Below are 20,562 nucleotides of genomic sequence, written 5' to 3' on the forward strand. Positions count from 1 at the left end.
AAATGTTATGGACAACGTTTCATTTTTGATAATGTACCAGAGGAAGATAAAATACATCAAAAATATTCTACCAAATTAATTTCTCATTCACATTGTCAGCCAATCAAGTTTAGTCATCTAATTCATAGGCTGATTATGCGGAAAGTCAATGAATCATATAGCTAAATATTTTCTAGTGGCTTTATGAATGATAGAGTTAATCAATAAAGTACCTGAATAGTTAATCTCTAAGTGTTATTGCTAATAACCACAACTTCATAACTTTAACTTATATAAACAGGAACAAAATTAAGAGACTATACACTCAGCATCTGATTCTATGCATAAAACAGTAGCTAAAAGAAAGGCTGCTCACTGTTTTTGATAGAAAACATGAATAGTATGTTTTAATCTAGTGAAACAACTGTCTAAGCCAGTTTTATGGGGAGTGGTACCATTAAAACAGTATCGGGGTGGCAGGGGGGAGGGGGTAGATACCTAGTTTCTACAGCTTTAAATTGCCGTATGACTTCCAAGTCTAAATGGGATCTAACCTATGTGACACAATGAAACTGTAATAATGCCTATAAAATATAGAGACTGTATACAAAAACTGAGGAAAAATCATTGGTTGTAAAGATAGTTATAAGTCTGTCAGTGTGTTATATCTGAAACAGAAAATTTGTATTTGGTTGTCATTACTGGTTCCTGATGACATATATAGAAACTCTTCATGAGGTCAATCTAGTAGCCTTCCGCATGCTTCTATAGATGTGAAAGATTAATGTAAAAGAAAAATAAAGAAATAAAAAGTTCATGATTGTCATGAGACTTACTACCTCAGTTAGGTGCCTAAGAAAGCAGTCTCAGAAAGAAATTGACTAAATTAACTATATAACCAAAGAAGAATAGACACCTTTCCTAGTCTCAGAGAAAGATTATGGCCACCTATATTTACAGAATTTAGTTGAGAAAACAAGATTTTCCTCTAGAGTATTTCAGAAACACTTTTACCTAATTACAGGGTAATTATTTTTGGAAGACTGATTCACCAGGTGAAAATTAGACTCGTGGTGTATGAACTGGAGATCACTCTTAATACTTACCTGTTACTTCTGCATTGTATTGTAAAATATTCTTTCATTTCTTGTAAGAAAAAGTGAAAAATCATGACAAAAATAGTCTGTAACATTTTAAAATCTCAAAACATTTAAATGTAAAAAATGCAATGAATACAATGCAAAAATCATTAAAAATAAAAAGTCAAGTGCTGTTTCATTCTGATCCCCAATGTTGTGCCCCTCAGATTCTGCACGGGAGATACATGCAAACATTCTTGATCATAAGCAATATGAAGAAACCAGCAAGGAATACATGAGTACCACCACTATTTACCAAGTGCTACAGATGTGTTACACCCAGTTGTATGCATATTGTTCCTCTGGCTGGTGTCACTAGAGGGCTTACATACTAGATACATGGATACTAGCTATTTGGTAAAGGGTATGAACTTCTGGAAGAATTTTGGTTTGAATCTCACTTTTAGCTATCCTAATTTAGGGGAAATATATTTCATAGTTTGTCTCCAGAGCTGATCCATTCAAATTGTACCAAATCGTAATTAAGGTGTAACAAACGATTATGCAAAAAGGGAGAATTCAATAAATTCAAAGCACGTCTCTGCATCACTGGTCAAACAGCAACAAGCAAAGCTAATAACCTGCTGCTAAACACAAGTGAAATTCCAGAGCTTCTTTGATCCTGTACCTCAAAAAGTTTTTTTAAAACCTGCAAAAACTCAGTATTCAGGTCGGTTTAGATGTTACTGTGACTGGTGTATCAAAACCAGCTCTTAATTAAATCCACAGAATGATCAAGCAGAAGTCAAGAAGTTAAAAAAGGAATAAGAAGAAGAAGCTCTGAAGACAAAATAGGTACAATGAAATAATTATTCAGAAAGAGTTCCTTGTACAATTAACTGTACAAATAAATAATAAGAAAGAATAGTAGAATGGAGACTTACAAGCATAAGTCCTCACATTTCCAAAATTAATGCAGGCAAAGCTGGCATGGTTCCAAAATCTGCAAAATATTTATTATTTAGTTTTGTCTTCCTCTTTTATAATTAATTCACAATTAAGCAAGTTGTAATTGTAATTCAGATACTGGCAAAATACATTCTATGGTGTTAACCATTGATAGATTTGTAAACAAAAACAGCTGGACTGGAATTTCTTCAAGAAAATATTTACATGCCAACAGTTTATCAAACTGAAAGTGTGCAGATAAATCTACATATGGGTGTTATGTAAATGGCAATAGCAACTATGATTCATAATCTTAGTTGTAGCTGCTTTGTACTGCTACAGCTGTAAAAGAATAAAACCTGGAAGGAAGAAGGATAAGGAGGCAGGCCTAGGGTTTTACTCCTCTGCCTCTTTCAAGGTTAGAACATTTGTTGCATTATACTGGAAATAATGATTAACAATAGGGCCATTGTCCAAGATCCTTTCACCTCTAGAGGCCAGATTTCGGGAGGTATGTAACTGATGTAGGATGCAACAAAGCACTTCATGGGATTTTACAAAAGCACAAGCACCCACTGAAATTTTAAAGGGCTATCCTTGCAGTTTGAAAATCCCAGTACATATCAAACCATAACTTTGACAAACTGAATATGCATCACTGAATTTCTTACTGCTTCAATGCCAGAAAATATTAGTAACTGCTTTAAAAAGTTACCTGCTTGATTCCTGCTCAGTAGGCTCCATTTGCATGCCATTACCCAGGTCTTGGGATTTAAAGGCGAACGGAAAAGCACGGATACCTTCCTATCAGCATTCACTTGTCACCCATTTTGGAGGGACTCATACACGGCTATAACTCTCACCGGAGTATCTCAAGAGTTCAAATCAGGACCCTGAGTCCAGTATATGTATTTGAATGCAAACACACACACACACACAAAGAATAAATGAATGAAAAATATTAGAAAGACATTTTTAATAATAAGAATGATGATGATGATAATAATAACAATAATAACAACAATAATAATAATAATAATGATAATAATAATATCTCAAGACAGGAGGGTGCATAAACCTAGGTAATCAAGAATTCTGTTCATTGCAGGAAGAATTCAGGAGAAAGAGGCACTTCCCCAGGAAAATTCAACTCTTCTTAACACTTAAAGCTTCTTCCACATCAGTAATTCATTCTCTGGAGGATTTTGATTTTAAGGAGAGCTAGGGGTATCTGAAAAGAAATCTCAAGCTGGAGAATCCCATTCCTTACTGAGCATGAAACATCCGCTCATGCAAGTCCTTGCAAGTAGCATTGAAACAGTGAATTAGGAACGTGACCACCCAGTAGAGAGAGAGACTTGGCTTCATTCTAGCCTGATTAGCTACAGTGAAAGCCACTGTAGTTAATTTTAAAGACAATTAGGTTAGGGATGAATCTTCCTTCCTTTCCTTTCCCAGATAAAGCATTCTTCAGGTGAGTAGCTGAATAATGGGGCAACTGGTGGAGTCTGGAAATATGAAAGTACGATTCACATTGGCAGCAAGTGCAGGTGACTAGATTTAGATGAAAACAATGCAATTTGAATATGATGGGGTGTTTGGAGTGGTTTGTGGTATGGTACAACTGAGCAGTCATGTGTGGGTTGTATGCTAAAGCAAGATGCATACTGATAAATTACAATGTAATCGCTGAAGTTCAGGAACCCTGTGTCCAAACAGTATAGAGCAAGCTTCCTATGCAATACTCCCTCACCCTCCAAAGTGAACTTGTTTGTTCACAGACTGTCTTCTGGGCCTGACCCATGCTAGCTGCTGCACCACCCCAGAACTGTCTGCAGTAGTACTATCTGGCACAGGCCCCCACCTGGCCAGGAACCATTTTAACAGCACAGCAGCATGAATGATCACATTCCTATGACATGGAAACTTCTAACTTCATTCAGTTTTCTGTTATAATAGCCTAAAAGAATAATTCTAACCTTTCTGGTTGGTTGATTTGTTGGTGGGGTTTTGAGGGTTTTTTTTGACTATGTTTTGTTAAGATCGAAGGAGGGTCATGGTATATAATCTGTGCCACATCTTAGGATGTCCTATGTGTGCATTTAGGCTGATTGCCTTGCATAAGTAATGACGCTTTTCATGTCATGGAAAACTCTAGTTTATTGCATATATAAAGGATGGCAGTTTTGCACATACTCAGTAAAATCAGTGTATTTCGGAAGCACAAGATATAAGTAAAGCCTTGTACACACAGGCCTGCTTGCAGGTGTTGGATTTATTGCATACATTCAGAAGAACTACAGAGGAACGTATGGTTAGCAGGTAAAGCAGTGACTCAGAGAAATATGGCAGATAGGATCAGCTATGGCTGCTGCTAAAATGATTCATGTAGTCCTTGCTAGCTCCTGTTCTGCATTTGAGGAGTCTGACAGAAATATTGTCAGCCAAGTAGATGCTTCTGTTGAGCTCTCTGTGGTCTGCAGGCTGAGAATCCCTAGTTATTGCATTGTAAAGCCTAATCAAATATGCAAAATCACTTAAGATTTTTTTATGGGTATTTTGAAAATTTTACTAGCTACGAAAAAAATTAAGGATTAAAAGAGTGTCACCGAGTTAAAAGACCAAAATGGAGAAGAACTGGTTGAACCTGAACTCTTCTGGTTTTACCTGCATTCCTATTAACTTCATTCTTTACATACAATGATAGAAGAATGGGATGAAAATCAAAGAAGAAAGCAGAATTTTTTACCCTGAATGGAACAATATTTAAGAATAATATAACTTCTAACACTGAAAACTCTTCACAGTATACAAAAGCAAACTGCAGTTTTCAAAGATGTCCCTTGGTACTAATGTTTTTGTTTGCCAGCTCATTTGCCATGGCCAAATGCTTGCTGATTCAAATAAAAGAAACTCACCAACAATTCGCACAATAATTTAAATTGAACTTGGCCAGCTTAGATTAGAAAAGAAATTACTTAAATTGAAAAAGGAATAAACCTTGCTCAAAATACAGTTTGCTCTTTCTGCCCCAAATTAAATACAAAGGAGTGATATAGTGGCACTCTCTTTAATGACCATCACTTACAAGAATATGCAGCATTTGTTAAAAGGCTGAAGTATTTTTAAACTTGAATATAACATACAACTACAGAAATACATTAGAAAAATGCAATGTACAACTCATCTACCTGTGCAAGTATAATAGGAGGGTCCAGGGTCAGCAGGAGTCCTAAGTGCCTGCTATTGTTCTCGCAACAAAATACACTTCTCCTACAGTCCCAGATACATCTCCTTTTTATGCTGATAGTGGCTTAGTAAATTAAAAGGAAAAGCACTACTCATTATTGTCATGATCTGTCTCCACTCCAGTAACACCTGGCATGAAAAAAAAAAAAAGAAAACCCCCTTTTGAATCAATAAATAACTTATTATTTTGAGCATAATTTATACAAAGATAAAGTATGGCAGAGCACAATATCCCTGATGCCATTCATTTACCGCTTTACTTGACGTCTCCTTGGTCCCCTCGTGGCCTGTTCAAAAGCCTCACTTCAGCCAAAGTGTCACTGACCAGCTCTGATGGATCAGTTCCACTTGCAACCTGAACCTCAGCGGGGTTCATCTGATCTTTGGAGGTAATGCACTGACCTTTGGAGGCCATGCAATTGCAGAGGCCAACCGTTCCAGTCATTGAGTGTTTCCACTGCTGATCACTGTGGTACAGGGAGGGAAGTACCACAGTATGACGTGGTGCAATCTGTTACAATTATAGGACTGCATGGCCTCACCATGACGTTACCAGCAATGAAGTTTCCACCAGTTGCTGGTCCTAGGCCTGTACAGAGCACCATCTGCTAGGGTCCACATTGAAAGTGGCAAAATCTAGATGTTGTCCTTTTCCATGACTAGGTCCCACCAGGAAAAGAAACTGCTTCAAGAGCTTGTATGCACAAGCACAGATGCTAGGCCAACTCATGCTACAGAAGCCCCTTTTTGCATGTAAGATTTCTAATATAGACACACCTCTAGTGTGCTTTTAAGAGACGGAGCTACAGGACACCAGGTCTGTCCACTTCTCAAGGCAAGTGGTAGGCACGCTTTCCCAAGAAAGTGTGAGACGGCTGATTCAGGTTGCTTCCTACTCTTGGAGGGTTCACGCTCCCTCTCTTCTCTACCAGTAGAGTGTTAACACTAAATAGTTACAGTTTGGTATGCACAGGGAAGAAGGAACAGCAGCAAAAAGAGAACAAGCGCAAGAGCAGGTTGTTCAGCCTAGTAGTAGAGCATATGGGGTATGGGACTCTCAGGCTGTGAAACTGTGGAAATAATTGCAGTCAGCAGCTGTGTATTTCCTTCTTTCAATGTTTCTGCTTGCTTATGTGGTGACGCTTCTGAGCGCATGCATCACATTGTTCACCTTAGGTTTTGGCTCCCAAGAGGAGGTGATGCTGGAGCCAGGCACCTAGGTGCTTCACAGGGGAACTGAAATATTATTATTAGTGCCCACAGAGTATTCAGGGCAGTTGTGGAAACAATTAGCAAGTTTTACATACTTCAAAAAGGCAGATTATTTATTACAGTTTTGAATTACGCATGTGGAGGCTGCTGGAGGATTTTTTAGGCATTTTGAATTCTGAAATCCATGGACTAATTTTTTACTATAATATTTTTCATTTACCTTTTTTCTCTGGGTTTGTCTATAGCTTACTTTCACCTTTTGTAGCAATTTTGTTTTCAACCCTTAATTCACCACTTGAGTCTTATCTTCTTACGAGATGCCACGTGTACACTCACAGTGCTGTAGAGGTTTGAGTCAGAGGCAGATAGGATAAGATCTCACCTGGAAGAAACTGAGAATTAGAGCTTTTTCTTATTATTATTTACTGCCTCTGTAGGTTCTGTGTAAGGTGGCCTGTGAACTTGTTCAGCTTCCGCTACTGAAATGGCTTCAAAGGGTAATACTAGCATCTGTTTCCCAGAGGTGTGCTTGTTATTGATCAGCTCACAAAGAAGGTAATACTTTATCTCTGTCCTCTTCAATTGTTAAATTGAGTTCAGATTGTTCAAGAGATCCACGTGGAAACTTATTTCTAGCTTCCAATATATCATCCCATCTCTGAAAAGCCAGATTCTGCAGCATCAGTTTGGTCACAGTGAGCAGAAGCCAAATGGTTATTAGTTGCTTCTGAATGGAATTGAAAACAATGTCTGCTTGCCCATGAGCCTGCCAAATGAGTTTGTTTGCTGCATCTATATCTTACCTTCCCTTTTCTTCTCCCTACTTTACAATTCACCCAGTAATTGACACCCCCAAAACAAAAGCCTTTTTTAACCTACAAAATCTGTCAGCACTGAGCCCTAAATAAATACACTTGTACTGTGAGGCAACTTCACAGGTACAGACAGTGAAGCACACAGACACTCCTTTTGTCTCTGCAGTTTTGGAAGTTTAACCTTTCCATACATCAGCTTCCCAACCTGCATGACAACACCTACTCAAAGGAAAACAACAAATCAAATTAACTCTTTCAAAGTCCTCTGTATCTCAGAGTGGGAAAAATCTATAGCATTATCAAACAGGTTGCACAAACCAATTTCAAGAATGCAATCTGAAAAAATAAAGGAAGTATACTTTAAAAGAAGGATCTGTTCCAGCTCATCATTTCCAATTTTCCCTAAGACTGTCTGGCCAGTATACACACACAAATTGAATGGGAATGTTCACTCCAAGTCCAGTCACTTTCTTTATCCTCAACAGCTGTTCTTTTTGTTATTTCTTACCTTTTATTTATTTATTGTTAGAAAATTGGTCTAAGAACCAATTGACAAAATTGCTACAATTTCGATTCACATTATTTAAATGAACTATATCTGCACTACAATAAGTGGGTTTTTTTTTATCCTTTCTGTATTCACTTTCTGTATCTTCTATCACCTTGCTATCAGTGCAGCTTATTCTTCTGGCCTCCTGATACAGAAGATCAAAAAGCCGTGAATCCTAAAACACATCCCAGCAATTTCTATTCTAGATCTGATAACTGGCTATTTACAGGATAAAATTTTGCTTTTTCTTAAACTCAAGTACAGAAAGTGTTACACTTACAAGGGCATCCTGCATTTAAGTTTTGTAGTTCTAGAACCATAAAAACTTGAGGCTGGAAGGGACCTCTGAAGGTCAACTATGCCAACCTTCGTTAAATGAGCAAAGTTAGATCAGGTTTCTGAGTGCCTTGCACAACTCAGGTTTGAAAACCTCCAAAGATGGGAGATACTAGAACTTGCCCAGGAAGAACAGGAAAACTGTTATAGTGCTTCATCACTCTCATTTTGATTTTTCCCCCGCTTCTATCTAGTTGGAATTTCCTTTGTTGCAACTGGTATCTGTTTTTATTCTTGTCCTTTTGCTGCATACACCAAGATGAATCTGTCTCTATGTTTATGATTCAAATTTAGAGGATCAATTAATCAATTCAATGGACTACGATAAACATTGTTACTATAACTTGGATCAAGAAATCATCTTTATCCACAGATTACATGCAAATTCTCCCAGATTGCATAGTAGTATTTGGCATTTGTGTGAACATTTGTAAAGCTTCCAGGTACTCTGGATGCCTATTTTATTTCTAACTTGATTCCTTCTAAGAGCTTTAATTTCAGAAAGTTTTTGTTTCCTCTTCCTTTGAAAATGAAGCTTTTTACTACTTTACAGAAGAGGCTTCTGCTTGAAATGGTGTGATACTGATGGTCATGGAACCGTTGTCATTGATCAGGATGAGCTCCTGCTCAGCAACAGCACACTAATAAAATCTTCAGTATCTTGTGGATGAGTTAGACAGCAGCTACTGAAGAAGTAAGTTTCATAGAACACTTGAGCTAGGACATTGCATTTTATGAAAGGTATTGAAAATGGCTGAAGTTTGGCCAACAAAACTAGAAGTATCTGTAATCAGCAGTCATGCTTGAAAATCTTGGCCTCAGGCTTTGTTTATTGCACAGTCTTGTGTCAAATAACATGTAAGCAAATAACAAATGAAGCATTTTTCAAGAATTTATAGCACCTTCAACAAATGAAGAAGTTTACATTTCAGGTCAAAACTCAACCTTAAAATCTCTTTCCATAGGGGAAAAAAATAATTAATTCTCAGTTGAGTCTGTCAGTTTCTCAAGGTTTTTCCTAAAATTTCAGGCATCTAGTTGCTGACCCCAAAGCTCTTCAGGATCTGACTGTAACCTACCACTAAATTATAGGGAAGATATATTTAGGGTGAGCTCTTCTTGATTTTGACCTGAGCTTTGACAGAGCTTGATTGTACTGTAACAAGGAGTACCAACACCTGACTAGCTACTGGCCCATCCAGCCCCAGCTCTGTTAAATCCCAGCTACTGTGGACAGATAAAGCCATGATTTATTTGTTAATGGAGATAGGGTGAAACTTAGGTGAGGACATGGTCCTTCCTGCTGAAAGCAACTGTTTCCCAGGTTGGTTAAAAACACACAGGCATGTTGCTAGTCTGCCACTGTAGAGATCATTCAGTCTTGGGTGCAAGCTAGACTGAGCAATTAACAAGTTCAGTTTTCTTCTGCTTTAGCTGTGCCAGAATTTATAGCAGGGGAGCTGGTTATGGCATAGCTGGGATGCTTACTAATGTAGACATGCAGGACACTTTAATGCAGATGGAAGGAAACCATAATCGCCCTATATACAGCTAGCCCAAATCCTAATCAGCTACCCAGCAATAATAACCTTCCAGAATCCAGGAAGCCCATCAGCCTCACACTTCCAGTCCCCAGACCATCTAGGGATAATGAAATGGGCTGGTCCAAGAAAGCTAATCTCTTCTGCTTTCCCAAGCAAGCCTGCTCCCTAATGAAAGCAGAAGCATTCACATAGGTATGGCTTGGAAAGGAAGCAAAGAAAAGGGAGAGGAAAGTAAGGCAAGGCCAGGCAAGGCAGAGCAATAAGGAAGAATACTCACAATCAATCCTACATCTCTGACTTTAGAATTTTTTGTCGGCAAAATTATCTTCAGATTTGTTTTTCAATAACCATCTTTACCTTAAAAAAAATCACCTTTTTTCCCCCCTCACAATGCCACTTAAAAAATATGCTAAGCCAGAACTATTTATTTCTCCAAATGCCATTTAAGTGTTTAAATACTTGCTGTTTGTTAAAAACTGTGTTTCTAAACACATTTTATCAAATGAAGGAGATCTGAGAAAAAAACAACCAGATTACCCCTGCATTTTTGTAGTTAAGGGAATAATATGTTTTGTTCCATCAATGTGTCCACTTTACATTATTCAGCACAAAGCTTTGTGAAATAAGAATCATGGGAATATCACAATATAAAGGAAAAAGGTACAAATAACAGCTTCATAAACTGAGAAATGTACATAAATAAATCATGTAGATGGGGGCAGTTTGCTTAGCTGGCAAGAAAAAAAAATATGGAAAATCTGCTTGTTAAACAATAACCACAGAGTGTGCTTTTATGATGTTTTTCACCACAGTAATTCATATTAGAGATAGAAGCAGTTGCATGTTAAATAAAATCATTCAGCATTGTTCTCCTCACATTACAAAGAGCTGACTTATGTTGTTTTTAGATGCCTCCCATTAGAAAGTAAATATTCCTCTGATGTTATACATTTCAGAAAATTTAATAAAGATGAACTGTAAATAAAGTCACAGGGAGATTTCAGACAGTTTTATTAGCAGATTGTTGAAAAGAAAAGAAAATTAAATACAATAACAGTAAACGTGGTTCTCACATTGAAACCAGGCTCAAATAACTAGGCTACCATAGAAAAATTTCCAATTCTTGCATTATGATGTAAAAACAGATTTTTGTACAGATTTTGTACAACAAAATTCGTAATAACCTTTTTTCATTTTTAGAAAACTTTAAATATATAGATAAAAATAGACAATTTTCATAGGTCCTACATGAAGATGAGTATGTTCTGTTCCAAGGGCTTGCATAGAGCGCAAATGTGGTTATAATATAGAACAACTAGACGTTAATATCTTTAAGATTACAAAAGCATATAAACAATAACATGAGCACAACTTCTCTTCATAATCTATGCCCCAAAAAAATCCAAATCAAAACCCAAAAACAAAATACCAACCCAAAACCTGTATAACTAAAGAGGGGCAAAAAAAAAATCAACTTACGGTAACATCTCATGGTCTGTAATATTTACACTGGGTTTCGCAAGATTCTTTCTAAACATCCAGCTTATAAATTGGTTCCCCCTTAATCCTTAACATTTCCATTTATGTACCAAGCCAAACACTGAGGCATTCCCAAAGGTCTTGAAAGTATATACTGTAAAACTACTAAACCTACTTACAGGTGACTCTATGCAAGGAGCAGAGCAATGGTAGATGCTACTACATATTTCAGTTGTAGGCTTTTAATTCTCTTTCAGATATGAATGATTCAAAAGCTTGCCACAAGTCCATCTAACTTTACAGCTGTTAACCCTTTAAAGACTGCATATGAAAAAACTGGAGTACAGAATCCCATATGTGTTCAAGCAACTATGAAAATTATGAAAGAATCATGGTTAGAAAATAATATCACTACAAAGTATTAGGTAACAATATTTAATGAAAAATATTGCTCAATATTTCTTTAAAAAAAATTACTGTGATGTGAACTTGTATATACATCTTTCTATTGTTAAAAAAGGATTGTGGTGAAGTAAATATGAACTGCACAAAATAAATGTGTACCAGTATTGCAAGGAAGACCTACAAACTATAGAAGCTCAGTGCTAGAGTTTACAAAACATTAGATTATTTTTATTTTGACAAAATAATATTAATATCCAATCAGAACTATTTTTAAAGAAATATTTGCTTTAAGTTAGGCATCTTAGACATTTAAGGTTTTGATATGTTTCCATGTAATAAATAATATTTTATATGCATAAAACATTAGATGAAGAAAGCATAATCACAAAACTTACAGTAATAGCACTGATTCACAAAATCAGTCTTTAAAGGGGTAACCCAAAAGTACGCAAAGAACATAATTTTTAGTAATGTAATAAGCACTGTGTTGTAGCTTACTTCCAGTTATCAGCACAAAGGTGAAAACACATATTGTAGCTTTCATAACGACAGTGAAAGTAACACATAACCACCCATCCCTAAGACAAGGTGGGAGGGACAATTAGACTTCAACCGTATCACTCAGTTCTACGTGGAATTGGACTGATACATCAAGTGTTTGTTAGGTTTTCTTTTTTTAGCAACATTGACGTAATATGACATTAACATATAAAAATATTTCTGGCATTTTGACTTGCTGCTCAGCCACAGTCCATTCTTAAAAGTGCTCTAACCAGGGCACTAATCAGGGCTCAATATACAAATAAAAGTGGCTGATACAGAATTCTGACTTGTTACCAGATGCTTAAGATCTCATTCAGTAATACTGTGACTCCAGGACAAATATTTACATGCCTGCATGCGTTAAAACTAGAAAGGTGTCTTTCTGACCAACAGGGTGACAAAACAATATTATCTAAAATTTTCATTTCCTAAACTCTAGATTTCTACTGCATACATAATACCTTCCTTGTGTGATTTGTGTTATATACTGTACAAGTGACCAACAGTCTGATAAGAAGCGAAGTCTTTTATTTCATAAACCCCTGCCAGTTTACAATGAGAAATTATTACTCTTTTTATTGTATTTTTTTTTTTTTATTTTAGGAAAAGAGACTTTGTGAACAGTAAAACAGTTTGTTTACATTCAGCATTTCTTTTCACTTACACAAAATTCCATTTCACTTAATGTAGTCTAACATATATGTGTTGGTCTCTTGGAAAGCATGTGGAAAAAATGTCTTTAGAAGAAAACCCACGATTATAGTTTGCAAACTGAATGTATCAATTTTTTTTCTTTTACCATTTTTTTCTTTTTTTCTTTTTTTTCTTTTTTTTTTTTTAATAAGAATCCTCTTATGCCCTCTACAAGTTCATTTCTGAGCTGTCTTGCTGGTTTCGGTATGATATAACAGTCTGTAAGTGTACTTGGACACTGCTGGAAGGATCATTTGATGTGCTCAAATATAGAATCATCAGACAGAGTCTGCATTCCTTGAAAAAGGGAATACTCGGCCTTGTTCTGACCCACCTGTAATTTTGGATACAATAGTCCGGCGCAGAGACGCAGATTTTCACTGTAAGAAGAGTGCTACTGTACATTTACAAACATTCTCTAGGTCTCCGGGTTGAGCCACGGGAGATAACCAAAGGAGGACACTCTTGCAGAATTCTTAAAAATTTGAAGAACATTGATAAATGAAGTTGAAGAAGTTGGCTTGAAAACGCTTTGTTTCCACAGAACTCCTTATGAGCCAATGTCTTACTGCAAAGTTCTTTAATGTAGCACAGCTATTTTCAGCAGGAAAAATTCAATACATGACAGTAGTTTTCAAATAAAGTCTTCCATCTAAAATATGAAAAAGAAAAAGTTGCTTTATATATTTATATCTGCAATGAACTGAAAAGAAAAAAAAAGCAAACCTCAAGATTTTAACACCTCAGCAGAAGTAGTCCTCCCATAAATCTCATGTTTAAAATAAAAAAATAAAAACCCAAAAAAACCCTGGACATCACCACTGCAATTTCATCTGACAGTGGTCAAATTAATTCCGTTGAAAATTACACACACTTTGCAAATTGTGAATACTATAACACCTTCTAAAGCTTTAATATATGCTGCACTCATATCAGTGCTAGGGCACTAGGAATGTAGGTGGAGCCTCTGTGCATGTGTTTTTACTGATATGCAAACTCAACTGAATAGTGTTGAACAGCAATTATTTCCTTCATGGTTGCAGAGCAAAAATCTTCTTGCATGCAATTTTTAGTACTGCCATCACTAAAGGCATAGCTCATACCTTCTGATTTAGCTATGTTGTTAAATATACCATGTAATGTAACCATTGTGCACATTTGTAGCTATTTATATAGAACCCAGTATAGGATATTTAATCAGTATCAGTGAAGTATAGCATCCTTCCTCCATAAATGAGAATGAGAATAACTGAACAATTACTGTGTTAAAGATGTAAGCATGTCTCTCTCAATGTTTTTTCCAACCAAGAGAGGAGCATATATTTAAGTGAGATATGTGTGATGGAGAGGGAACATGAGAAACAGTAAGCTCACCTAGCCAATAACTCTTGATATAGAAAAAGTTGAAGAGAACATTCTGCCATTACATATTTTCACCTAATTTACAAATATAAAGAAATTTTTTCTTCACCGGGGACATGGACATGTTATATGCATCTATTCTCATCGCAATACAAAGATTCTGATTTATTTTTTTTAAACAGAAAAATTATTTAGTTCTCTGACCTATAGGATAGAAAGTGTTGCTCCCTTGTGAGTAAAGCACATTATGAAGCATATTAAGCCTCCACAGTGCATAGTTATGAAACACTACTTATATTTCAGAATATAATTCATCTAAAAGTACAAGCTGTATCAGAACTCTTCAAGTCTGCATGAAACTCTTCTTTTGATCCAAGTGAAATCTGCAAACATTTATAAGATTTCAGACTTGTTTCTGGTTTAATTTTCTTAGTCTAACCTTTTTATTCCAAACTAGTCTTTAAAAATCTTATTAGATATACAGGAAAACAATAGTGTAAGATAAACCTATATAAATGAATGCTGAAACTTTTGAAGTGCTTGGCTATCATTGACATATGTGGCATCACTTCTACAAGCTTACTGTAACTGTTGAGAGAAAGAAAAGTTTGGCTTGAAAGCAGACAAATGTACATCTCATACAGCTGTAAAAATTCACACCTTCTGCACACCCCTTTACAATTTTTGTTGTCTAGGTCCTATCAGAACTGCTGGGGAAAAAAACAGACTGGAATCAATCACTCTGACGCAGTGATTCTTGTCTAGTGTCCCTCTGGTTTTCCTTTTCCATTAGTTTTATTTTTCAAGCTTCTGGGGTGTACCCCATTTTCCTACTTTCTCCCTTGTCTTTACATTTTCCTGTGCCCTTTCTCAATTTTTTTCATGTTCTTAGATTTTTTAAAATTTTTATTTTTATTTGGCAGAGCAGATGATAACTTTCCCATCACTTAGAATGCTCCTACTCAGAATCATTTCCCCATTCTCTTTGCTCTTTACCATCTTTGTGCACTGAAGAGAGATAAAAAAGAAATTGAGTAAGGCCTTAACTTAAAGGCCTTTTATTCTTATCTGACACATGAAGAGCAACCAAAATGCTTATAGGAATTCAGGAGAGAAAGAAGGGACTTCTGAAACGGAGCTTGGTAAAACTGAAGGCCTGGTAAACCATCTCAAAAGAAAACCTGCATCAAGTACAGGATAGCCAGAGCTACTACTGGCTATAGTTGTGTATAATTCTCTCAAACATTTTGAATAAACACAATAGACATTTACAGCACTAAAGCTGTCTGGATACCTCTGTAGGAGAATTATTCTGTATATATACTAGCACTTTGGCTATCCTGAATGCACACTTGCTAATGAGTGCTATGCAGAATTCCCACACCTAAACATTAAGATAACCTACAGTCAGTAACTTGTATTTTATTTTAGTATATTAGGTCTCCATATACCTTTTAAAATAAAATATTTATTAAAATGTATTCTCAATTAAAGATACAGCTGTAGGAAGTGGAATCCTTGTAGCAGGCCACAAAAGATGAACAATCTGCAGAGAACAGCAGTACATTTTCAAGTCAGCTCTATTTTACACTGCTCAAGGACCCAATCTGGCCATGAAGTCAATAGGAGGTTTTTCAGATTTAATGGAAGACACTATCAGATCCTGTATTCTGTGTCTGCAGAAAATGAACAATAAAAGAAATGGGCAGCTTTACAAAGCGTCTTACCTACAAAGTAAGAGGATATTTGTTTATATAACTTAAAAACATTTATAATGGATATATACAATAAGCATAGAACTTCCTGTTCCTCAAATAACTATATGATGGTCCATTAAAGGTGCAATTAAATCTTCTGTACTGATAATGGACTTAAAATTCCATATAGGACTCAGCAGTTGATCTAGTATTATTGCTAGGCTTATTATAAAACAGATATGTTCCTTATTAATGTGTCTGACTAATTCTCCTAACATATGGCAAAAAGAAGCAAGCATTAGACACATCAACTTTAAAATAAATCCTGCCATGTTATGATACAGATAAAGCAATTGAATGATTAAGTAATAGTAAATAAAATAGGAGGAGTTCAAGGGTTGCTATGAACTGTAAAATATTTCCTTTATTTTCTCAAGATAAGTCATGACAGAATGAAGTGTAAAATGAACATCCTTTTCTTTAGAACCTATAGTGCCAACATTAAAAAAAAAATCACAGTATCTGTGGAACTGCCCACCCTCTCAAATCATGAGTTTGGAAGAAGATGGGAAAATAATTTCTTTAGGCTTTATACGCCTGCAGCATGCTCCTGTGCATAGCTGAGAAGCTCACATAGCCACTCATGCAGAATGTACACCAGGCAAAAAGCACTGTGCTGCTGAAATACAGACTTCAAATAAGACCTAGACATACTAGGAAGAACAGTGGTAACTCTGCAGAGGAATAACAATCTCACATCACAATGTTGTGGCCAAATACAACACCTATATCTGATTGCCGTCTCTTTTCCTAGGACTCCTATTCCGTTCTTCCTAACCATTTCTCTCTCAATTTTCATTGTCCAGAGGTTCTTCCGAAACGACTGGAACTTCTCAGTATTGCTGTCATAGCCACCAGAATCACTTCACCTCTAGGCGTAGCCAGTGTTCCTATCTGAACATCAGTGGAGCACCACCACTGAGAGGCCTTCATGATTTCAAGGCTAAAATCACAAGCAAAACCTGAAAATCATGAGGGTGACCAGTGACCAGCAAATCAAGCAAGCTCATCCTCTGTAACTCATTGTGAACATGCCACTACTGCTAAATCCCAAACCATGTGTACTCCTGCTTCCCACCTCCTGATCAGCTTTTCTTCAAGTTTTATATACATGGTGCATTACTTTGTATTGTTAACAAATGCAGAATTTGTCTATCTGCATAAAAACAATTTTATGTAAAAAAATATAGAATATACTATTCACACAAACACAGATATATGTACACAAACATACTACACAAATACACACATAGTGTTCTCTAAAAATGTTTACAATGTTGCAGTATATTTTTAGCCTACTGAAAATTGTTGATCTGTGATAAAGTTTCCCAAATTTACATACTTTTATACACAATATAAATACATAGAACTTCCTTTCACTCTTAGGAAGTCAAGCAAAAACACAAACTGGGAAAATACTGCTACATTTCTAAATAGAACTGTGCATGATTAGCAGATTGTCATCTGTTTTAATTGCTCTTTTGCAAATGGCAGTGTTCAGCAAGATCACACAAGCTCATGCTAGTAACTCAAACTGAAAACCTAAATCTCATTAGTTTTTGTCTGTGGACTGATATGACAGAAATTCTAGCCAGAGTGAGGGAGTATTTTTTTTAGATCATCCCTTTTTAATTAAGACTCATTTCAAGGTTTTTGAATTAACATGCCCAAATAGTTAAAAGGTCATAAATGTTAGAAGAAACAAACAAATGGAACTGACATAAAAGTTTGCAATGCTGAAACAAATCGCATGCCTTGAAATGCATTCCCACAGAGATGTCAGATGGGGAATGATTCACACTAGTGTTCTGTGGGCAGCTTGTAGTAAGTACCTCTATGGATCCAACATTTTCTGAGATAAAACCATAAACCTACTCAAATACTACTCCTAATAATATGCATCCTGGAAAGCGATGAAAATCTACAATGAAATGTAAAGTTTGGCCACAGGTTACAAATTAAATAAATCATCCCTTAGATGGTAACATTTGTATTTCTGCCACTCAATGCAAGTAACACTGGGGTTGTTTGCCTCCAAACATATCATATTTTAGTTTGTATCCTGAGAGCTCCTTTAAATACAAACATAACAACAGTGATCATCATAACTATCATAAGAGCATACTGCAGTCTTTGTTTTATGAAAATCTGCAAATCAACGTCAAAGGCATGGTGTCACACCTGAATTCAGTCAATTGCTATCACAGAAAAGCCTATGGAAGAAGACTCTCCTTAGTAACTGGATAAAGCATTTCTTACAGTTAGGAGCTTTGGGGGGAAAAGACAACCAATCAACCAATGGAAAAGATATGGTAGCATGTCACAGATAGCTAATAAGAAAGAAACCCACAGAGTCCAAGTTAAAAAGAAAAAAAGGACAAAATAATGTATAAGAAAAATTAATTATAAGATCAGAAATCTCAGTGGGAGCTTTGAAAAGTTAGGACATCAAGGTTTGTATAATACTGTATTAATTTATTATTAGTTGTTATTTTTTATGGTCATAATTGGTGAGCTGTAGAATAGTAAATGCCAGCCCATGATCCAGAAGTCCTTACATCAAAGTAACACCAATTTTAGTCACTAGAGTTCCTAACTACAGTTAACATAATTTTGTCAAATATGTGCAGGACAGTGATATAAGCTGACCTTCATTCAAAATGGGTCTTAAGGATATCTGAATGGTGGATCTATTAATCTGTGTACTTTCAAAGAATACCTACTTTATGTAGATTTCTGCCTCATCAATAAGAACATAAGGGAACAAGTAAGGATGGGAATCTTATTCCCAGCTTTGACTCTGAAATGATCTGTGATTTCACTTTTCTGTTTTTCTGTTTTCTCTTTTAACCTTTCTCTCTTCCCTTCTCTTTTTAGGTAACAAGAGATTCTGTGCACTGATGGTTTCTTAGTCTGTTTTCTTGTCCTTAGCAAGGTACAGCAGTGTTAGCTCAGATCTCTATGGACTATGTTAGCACAAATAAAAATAAAACAACAACAACAAAACCCCACATGTGCATACTTATTTAATTGAAACTGTAGGTTCTTGGCTCATAAAAATCCATCTGAAGTCCATCTCCACGGCTGGTGACTGAGTTAACCTATGCCTAGAGTCCTTGTTTAAAATGAGGACATATGTTGCAACACAAAATCCCCAGGACTAGCCCATGTGTCACTAAAGATAGCACAGACTTTGTACTGAAATTCAGTATATACACACTTCTGCCACACCCTACAGCCATCCCAAACTGCCAACTTCAGGTCCAGCAAGTTGAGGCATAATGAAGCATTTCTGACTCTGTACAAGAAAAGATGGCATGGCAAGTAAATGAAATAACTTGTAAGTTAGTGTAATGCATATTTTTTTAACTTAAGAATCATTACAGGTCTTTTCCACAACAGTTTATAAGGTAAGTTAGAATATTAGAGTGAAAAATATGATCCACCTTCAGTCCAACAGGTTAAAAGAAATAAAATATTTGTGACATTAAATGGGACTACTTTTATCTAAATAAAAGAAAAGCTGCTTACTTGTGCTAAAGAACACAATAAATTGTGTTTCCTGTTAGGAAGTAGCTTTATTGAAAATGGCAGCTATTTTCTCAGAAGTTATTTCCAGGCACCTGTAATCTAATGAGGTTTGTCCCTTTCAAAGAACAGTTGTACGTGCATGCCCGAATGCACACAACCTCTTCAGCCCAGAGCTGATAAAAGCATCTGCAAGCCATAGCTCAAGCACATTTAAATTATATAACTGGTTGGTTTATTTGTTTTAATAAGATCGGGCAAATGTGAATCACAGTGTACTTCTAACCTTTCAGTCAACCTGATGTTTTAATCATTTTGAGGAAGAGAAACAAAACAAAAGAAAGGGATAGCAAACAAATGGTAATGATTCATGTGATATTTGATAAGACAGCAACAGGAAGTCAAAATAAAAGCAACAGTATTGTGACAGATGGAAGGGATCTTAGTCAAATTGTAACCCCTCTTCAAAAAATTTAAAGGAAGCAGTCAATTAAGGACGAGATATATTTTTGTATCCTCTTCATATATTTTATTCAAAATCAAGGCAAAGGAGGATTTATTTTCTACTGAAGCAGGAAGATAAAAAAGGGAGTCTAACTTTTTAATCATGGGAAAATCATTTATTACGAGGTTGAGTCTTTTTCAGAGTTTGCGAAGTGTGACTGAAAATACAAAGCCCAGCTTTTGTAAAATGGAGTCGTGGAATCAACTGAACGTAACTTTCTGTAATTTTCCTGATGAAATGCTAAATGGTATGTTGTGAGGGAAAGAGACTCCTCCCAGTGTACGAGGTTAATCAGAATGCTGGAGCTTTGCAATTTGACACTGAAAAGAAGGGATGGGACGGAGAGACACCTACACTGTCCTGATGTTACTGACAGCAAAAGTAGGTCATGTATTGGGGAACATGGATGGATCCACTGCCCTCTTCCCAAGTGGAATTAGAGTGGAGTACCGGAGATGTAGGAAAGCAAGCTCAACCATAGAGGCTTTAAAATTGGAGCAATTTGTTCTTAAGAAAAAAGCGCTTATCCAGTTTTTATGCAAAGATGGGTGATTTCACACTGCATGTTCAATAAACTC

General features: G+C 36.1%; 1 protein-coding gene across 6 annotated transcripts in view; it reads right to left on the bottom strand.

The window, feature by feature from the left end:
* Positions 1-10,706: 10,706 nt before the first annotated feature.
* DACH1 (dachshund family transcription factor 1) overlaps positions 10,707-20,562 on the bottom strand; it is a 369,849-nt gene continuing 359,993 nt past the window's right edge. For 4 of the 6 annotated variants that reach the window (XM_055702639.1, XM_055702638.1, XM_055702636.1 and 1 more), the window contains one exon: positions 10,707-13,484. In XM_055702639.1, coding sequence (XP_055558614.1) covers positions 13,447-13,484 — 38 coding nt within the window. In that variant the 3' untranslated portion in view covers positions 10,707-13,446. The remainder of the gene's footprint in view (positions 13,485-20,562) is intronic. The other 2 variants (XM_055702640.1, XM_055702637.1) reach the window with 1 other exon arrangement.

This window comes from Falco cherrug, chromosome 2 (genome assembly GCF_023634085.1).
Source record: "Falco cherrug isolate bFalChe1 chromosome 2, bFalChe1.pri, whole genome shotgun sequence".
Lineage (NCBI taxonomy): Eukaryota > Metazoa > Chordata > Aves > Falconiformes > Falconidae > Falco > Falco cherrug.